The sequence below is a fragment of the Eptatretus burgeri genome, chromosome 16, assembly GCF_056783735.1.
Source record: "Eptatretus burgeri isolate ZD-2024b chromosome 16, Ebu_testis_v1, whole genome shotgun sequence".
Lineage (NCBI taxonomy): Eukaryota > Metazoa > Chordata > Myxini > Myxiniformes > Myxinidae > Eptatretus > Eptatretus burgeri.
Window position 1 is genome coordinate 56447242 of NC_140976.1, and position 7500 is coordinate 56454741.

The 7500-nt window shown below is 46.2% G+C and overlaps 1 protein-coding gene across 2 annotated transcripts; it reads right to left on the reverse strand.

Moving 5' to 3' along the window:
• Positions 1-164: 164 nt before the first annotated feature.
• LOC147011111 (uncharacterized) lies at positions 165-4895 on the reverse strand. Of its 2 annotated transcripts, none has more exons than XM_085860003.1 (2): positions 4230-4895; positions 165-1316 (listed from the first exon to the last, which is right to left on the reverse strand). In XM_085860003.1, the coding sequence occupies exons 1-2, from the start codon at positions 4242-4244 to the stop codon at positions 630-632; spliced, it is 702 nt and encodes a 233-aa protein (XP_085716129.1). In that variant the 5' UTR covers positions 4245-4895; the 3' UTR covers positions 165-629. The 2 variants fall into 2 exon arrangements, 1 of the variants encoding a protein (XP_085716129.1); XR_015052471.1 differs by lacking the exon at positions 165-1316 and adding an exon at positions 1657-1788.
• Between the last annotated feature and the right edge of the window lie 2605 nt (positions 4896-7500).

The following is a 7500-nucleotide window of genomic DNA, read 5'->3' on the forward strand; positions in this document are numbered from 1 at the left end:
CGTCCGCACGCCGGCGGGCGCGAATCCGCAACAATATATATATATATATATATATGTATATATATATATATATATATATATATATATATATATATATATATATATATATATATATCTATATACTAACTACACATATACAAACCATCAGTGACAGTCTGCTCTGTTAATATTCTCTCAATTTTGTGAGCACTCTCCCTCACACACACACAAAGCTGTGCATTCAAGTGTGGCCTTTTTGCACTTGCAACGCTTCACACAGCTGTTCTTGCAGTTGCACAATACTGGCTCAGAGCAGGTGTGGGCTGCTTTGGGTAGCTTCGTCCAGTGTGGCTCGTACACCCCCTAGTCATTCTTGACCCAGCCCCAGCTGGATGGAGGAGGCAGCTCTGGCATTGGTAGCAGTGTTTGACCCCACACCTGGCCTCCTTGGTAGGCCACCCTCTTCACATGCTCCTCCAGAGCTGCCTTGGTTGGCGGGATCAGCTGCACGTTGTTCTTCTTCGCGAAGAGTTTCTTCCGGGCCTTGTCAATGTCATTGCACGTGCTGGTTCTGTCATAGAGCAATATGACGAACCTCTCGATGGTGTGCATGACATCGTCTGGCATGCCACTTGGTGCAGAGGTTAGCTTCAGCAGTGCGTCTGTAAGTTCTGCAGAACGGTCCAGATTGTCCAAGCAGTCTTCTTACCATGTCCAGCAAAGCTAGATACAGTGTAACACCCAGTCAGAGCGTGAAACATTGGGAGTGCCTGTGCCTTCTCTGGTCCAAGGTCAGCTGCTATTTCATGGGCTGCCAGGGACCAAAAACTCTTCCCAGTGCCAAATGCTAGCCACATTTCATCTTCTGGTTGCAGTCCCTGGGCCAATGACACAGCCAACACCACAACATCAGTGTCAACTGTCTTGATCAGTATCTTGTGGTGACCATGGTTGGCTGCATGGGATGCATGCAACAACAGTCGACTGTCAGCTTCTTCGTGGCTGCATGGGGCGAGCAAGGCCAGGTCTAGCAGCGGTGGCTTGCTCAGAAGTGTTCCTGGAAGTTGTCCAAGCTCACTGAATCTGATCAAATTGGCTGCGAGTGAACTGTACCCACTCCCAGAGTCTTTTCGCTTGGACTGTGAAGGACATGTCAGAGACTCTGCTTTGTCCTCTTGGCAAATGATACACAGCTTCCAGTTAGTCTGAGTTGGGTGCGTTGATGTTGATGGGACAGGGCGCTCAAGGCCAACCATTTGGAAGCTCTTGGACATGGTCAAGTTGTTCAATGTTACACTAGGTATCTTCTGCTCACCAAAAACCACCACCATCAGGATCTGCAATGACACAATGTAGGATAAATTAGTTGTGAATTAAACTGGTTTTCTCCTCGCCCATAGTCATAAATACTATTGCCACTTGTAAAATCTTCTACAGACGCTGGTGACGGTACATAGACAATTCACACCTATCATCTGAGTTACATGGCTTCATTCCCAATATGACCGAATTCATCCATATTTAGGTTACTTCGATCCGATGTGCTGAGATGTGTTGCGATTGACTGTAAGAGTCAATGAAAACGCAGTTTCAGAAAACGGAAGGGTTACTCAACAAACTGACCAAAACAAATTAGCTTAGCCATGAAAATGGAAACTAGAATAGAAAACTACTTACAAATGGTTTGGCATTGCCGTCAATCGAACAAAGATAACCCGAAAACTAACGAGTTATCATGGTAAAGATATCTCGCCAGCACGCCGGTACGAAGAGAGAACTTCCTCACTCAGTAGCAAACTGGAACTGGCGCTGTGAAGGCAGAACGGAAATACATGCAGAACCTCGTAACCTGGTAATCCGTGACTGAGATAATCCTATGACCAAACTGCACCCTGCAAACCAAACTCAACTTGATGAACTACAGTTACAATGGGATAGCATAGAGAACTCTATGGGCACAGAACAAAATAACAATGAATCGAGTCAACAAGTGTAAGCTGGCAACTCAACTGTGCGCGATTCCGGGGTCAATATGCACGCACACCACTTCTACTACCATGTGCCAAGCCAATAGTGCTATGAATGTTTATCATTGGTTTTCATTCAGAATCTGTGTCTTAATCAGACTAATTAGTCCACTTTAACTTTTTTTTCTCAACCAAATCAAATTGTTACTTTCTTTGACCATTATTGGACCTTTATTAGTAAATAAACTTTCACTATCGACCTGCATTCCTCTCCAGTAAAGCAGATATGTGTCATAACAGTAACCACTGGTGGCCATTTTGAAAAATGGCTGTCACAGCCATCAGCGGCTGAATTTGAGATGGCCCAATATCCAAATCTGTTCATAATATGATAGGCTACTAGTGTGCCAAATTTGGTGCTTTCCTCACAAAATGCACAATTGTTATGCTATATTTAGCAAAGTTGCCCCACTAATACCTCTTTTGTATGCTTCCTCCTTCAATTCATCCCTTTTCTTACTGTATTCCTTTAGGTGTTCCTGACATTCCTTTTCTATTTCTATCTTCAGTTCTAGGATTTCTCTTTTCCGATTGCCTGTTCTTACCTCTTCCTTCAGTTGTCTCAATTCCAAATCGTGTTTCCGTTTTTCCTTTTCCTGTTTCGTTTTCCATTCTTCTTCCAAGTTCTCTTTATCCTGGGAGTTACTAATTTGCTCCTCCTCTATTCTTTTGTTCAGTTTGCTCTTCTCTTGTTCCAACTCATAGGTACTCCACTATACATTACTCATTTCTCCCTGTAGTTCTTTGAACTGTCTTGACTTTTCCAACAATTCTTCCTTCCTTTGCTCCAAAGATTTCTCTCCTCTTTTTATCTTCTGTTCTCGGCTTTCTCTTATCTGATTGCCTGATCTTACCTCTTCCTTCAGTTGTTTCAGTTCCAAATGGTGTTTCCATTTTTCCTCTTCCAGCTTTGTTTCCCATTCTTCCTCCAAGCTCTTCCTATCCCGAGAGTTACTAATTTGCTCCTCCTCTTTTCTTTTATTCAGTTCGCTCGCCTTTTGTACCAAAAACCCACGAAACCATTCTACTTTCGTCGTTTCTCCATGTACTTCCATGCCTGTGTTGGCTAAGTCCTCTTCCAGCTCCCAAATTTGTTCCTGTGCATCGGCCAATTGTTGTGATTCCCTGTGCACATAATCCTCATGAACCCAGTCTGCGTTGGCGATGTCCTTTTCCAGCCCCCAAATTCGTTCCTGTGCATCGGCCAATTGTTGTGACTCCTTGTGCACACAATCTTCCTGAACCTCGTCTTCGCGCCGCTGTGCCTCGTCCAATTAAATCTGCAATTCCTCTATAGAGTTATCACCACACCTCCACTGCCCCAAGGCATCCGACAATCATGCGTGAAGCTCATGAATATGCGTGTCGTCGTCCTGCTTCGTTTGCCCTGGCATACACCGTGTCCACGTGGCCTGACCCGGTGGGCGGGAGCGTTTCCTTTGTGCCTTGCGGCTCGTTGTGCTACTATTAGTCCACTCCCGCTTCGTGTCGCGCCGAGATGGAGCTGCGCCGCCATTTTGCGACTCCATTTTCTTTATAATTTGCAAGTTTTTCCTCCGATCTGCTCAAGCATAAAATCAAATCAAATTTGGACCATTTTTTTTTGTAACCAATGTCCGGGGTGCGAAATGCACCACCGGTCCAAATATCCCGCTCCCGACTACCAATTGTTAACACAATTGGTGTTCTGCAAATTTACGGAGGTGGAAGCGGAGAGTTTGTCGTCCCACTCCTGACAGCCAGTGTAAAGGATTCAGTGACAGAGGGATTCTCAACCCACTCCGGCAGTCTCCGGGATCTATAATGCCGGCCGGCTCAGCAGAGGCCTCGTGTCAGCGCCTTCAATCGCGATACTAACGTAATCCTTGTACCTTGCCAGTTGGGGAAATAGAACCCCTGGTTACAGACTGGTTATGTCAGATGCCGAGCGTTTTCTGCCAGTCTGTAACCATTTTGGTTTTACATGCCAATCCAACGGATCGTTCATCGACGCAACACAAATTAATCCATAGCGGCACCTTCATACGAATTAACCAGATTTATTGGGGAACTTCGGGGATCACAACACAAGCAAAATTCACGACAATGTTTATATTAACAATCCTCAACCCGTTCTTAACTAGGGAACCACGGACTACAGGTTTCGAGGGGGTCGCTACCGAAATATGCCTTAGACAACGTGCAGACAAAGACAGACAGCATGCATGCAAGACAAGACAGTACTTGGTGAGGTTTCATGGACGAGAGGACAGTGTCAAAAGCACGAATGTCGCTCGCAACAAGCGGATGTCCACGGATTCAAACTCCCAGCTCGAACGCGCCGCGTGGCAAGATGGGGCGCCGTACTCTTCCTTCTCAAGTCACCACGTGCGCACACCCTCCTCAGCGCGTTCCGGCCCCGTGCAATGTCGACAATGGGTCTCAGCCGATCTCTCTCACAGTCCAGCATACAAATCCAGGCCTGGACTGTTCTCCAGACAAGGCCCAAATCGAGGTGCCGGGCTCCGGCAAGCGGATCAGCAAACGTGACGAGCCGTTGGTGTGAGCAGGGACCATCAGAGGCTCCGGCGTCTCCTCTCCTGCCTTCCCACCTCAAAGCCCGACTTCCGCTTTATCCTCTCAGTTCCTCTCTCTGTCGAATCACCTTTTCTTTCCTTAGAGTAGATCGCCGATTCGACGTGCAGGCAGCCTCTCTTACATGCGTTCGCTGTGAAACACGAGCACCCTCTCGAGAGCAACTGTTCTCCAAACACAATTCTCATTTCAAGAAGCCTTCGTTCGCTCCTTTGACACATGGGCAACCTCTCAACCACCTGCAGTTTTCCATACTGCCAAACTGAGCCTGAACCTGAGGTCTTCGTTTTCTCTGTCCTTCCACAAGCACGCCTCTCTCGGCGAAACCAACCAAAACCCCTCCCCTTTGCGTCACTTCCTCCCTCCAGCCACACCCTCTCTCCAGGCCACACCCCCTCAGCTGACTGGGAGGGGCCTATCCCGGGATGGGGTAGGAATAAGAGGGATCTCTCGGTCCTCCACCACGGCACAAACAATAAAACAACAACCTCCCGACACACATACAATGTCCCCTTTACCACACAACCTAGCTAAACAGGAATTTAATGGGGGATCTGACCTAATCCTATATTTAGTAGTCCAATAAGGGCCATTTCCGTAACAATATATATATATATATATATATATATATATATATATATTGTTACAGGCCGGGGGGGGGGGTCGGCCGCCAACCGACCGCTCTGAACGGAGCCGCAAGTCGAGTCGGCACGACCGATCGCCCGGAATATAGATTGCCGCCCGGATAACTCCGAGCGACGGGTCCTTGTACAAGAACCGAAATACGCCAATCGGCAGATCACGTGGGCTAGGGTCGATTGCCAATCTTCAATGTACCTAAATACCCACGTGATCCAACTACTGGGGTATTCCACCCTCGACGGATCTCGTACGGAACAAACCGCCGAGGCGAGCTTGTCCGTGCGCGATTCCGAGCGGTGTAATCACCGAGAACCGTCGGTCCAAATGTCCCCCTATTATGGCAAACCAACGGCTTTCTAACTCCCAACACACAAAATGTTCAGTCAATGAGGGAATGGACGCAACGAGCAGGTTTACATTCACACAAGGACATTTATTATAATGAAACACGTATGCAATTAAATAAGGCAAAACACGTATGCAATTAGACAAGCAACAAAAGCCCGACAAAAGAACTACAACCGTCTACTTATTATGTACAGTCATTTACACTTAACAGCAGTTCCTACTTATAAGACGGGCCCACGGACACACGTACGCGCGCGCGCGCGCGCACACGCACACACACACACACACACACACACAATAAATGGTGGCTGAGGCCTTTAATCACGAGCTCCAGCTCGGAGGACAGGTGAGCTGAAACTCAGAGCTTGACTCGAACCTTTCCACCTCGTGTGGTCTTCAACTTGTCCGGACCCGGGCTCCAGCGAGTGCGAGCTGGATCCAATCGCCGCGATCCTTCCCGAGCTCCACGAATCCTCCCGCGCTTCTCAACACGTGTCAGTGAGATGAGGAGCCGATCCTTCCTGTCGATTGTCGCTTCCCCGAGGAACCAACTCCAAGAAGAGGCCGACGTGTCGCAACAAGCCCGGAAACAAAATGGAGAACGACAAGCTCCACGAACCAAGAGGAAAAGGAAGAAGAGGAAGAAGCCTCCACTCGCAGCTCGAGCCGAACAACCGGCTCAAGTTCCTTCCAAAACAAAGCAGCAGCCGAAGCTCACTGAGCCAGCCGAAGCAAAAAGCTTCCGAAGGCCTCAAGCCAAGCAAGCCAAGCAGGACCCGATGGCTGAACGACTGCTCTCTCCGAAGCAAAAAAGCTTACTCCTCCCAAGAGACTCAGTACACGAACTCTGCCCAAGGGACTACCACGAACTCAGCCCACAAACTCAGCCCTACCACGGGACTCCCACAAACTCTTTTGGGACTCTTTTTACGGGACTTTTCACGAACTCTGCCATGGGACTCCCACGAACTCTTTTCAAACAAAGAAAAGATGTCCTCTAAAATCCTTTGCACCCCCTCCCCCACACCCGGCGTGACTCATGCCCTCGTGATCCACCCCCGCTCAACTACATGTGGGAGGGAGTTGTTGACATCACCGCAGGGTTCTTCTTCCTCTTCGCAGAAGAGGGGGAGGGATGTCTCCATTGTTTGCTCCCTAACTATTAAATCGAACCGCAGCAGATCTTATCGATCTCTGAACATTTAAACAATGAAAGGTGAGCTATCTCGGGAACATGCACTTATCGACATAGCTGACTAAGGGAACCTGTATGTTGCGTGCAATTGAATTCCAAATTCGTAACAATGTGTGTATATATATATATATATGTGTATGTGTATATATGTATATATATGCATGTGTATATATGTATATATATATGTATATATGTATATATATATATATATATATATATATATATATATATATATATATATACATATAAAAATATACATATATATATATATATATATATATATATATATATATATATATATATATATATATATATATATATATATATATATATATATATATATATATATATATATATATATATATATATATATATATATATATATATATATATATATATATATATATATATATATATATATATTGCTACGGCTGTGGAAATTCACAGGACACCATAAAGGATATCCCCAAGATCAGTTATATCGCTAAGTGTGTGTTCAGGTAGATTTCCCCACCGATAATTAAAGGGAATTTTTCGTGTTATCAGGGCTGTGATCTTTGAGTGAGCCGTTATTCTTTTGCTATCGTTATTTTGCACCGACTCACCAACCACATCACCTCACCACCTTCTCCACCCCGCCAATCACCTAACCACCTTCTCAATCACCATGCCAACCACCGGCCACGCCACCCCTACAAACCGCCACACCACAAACCTTGCCGCAGCGAATAACAT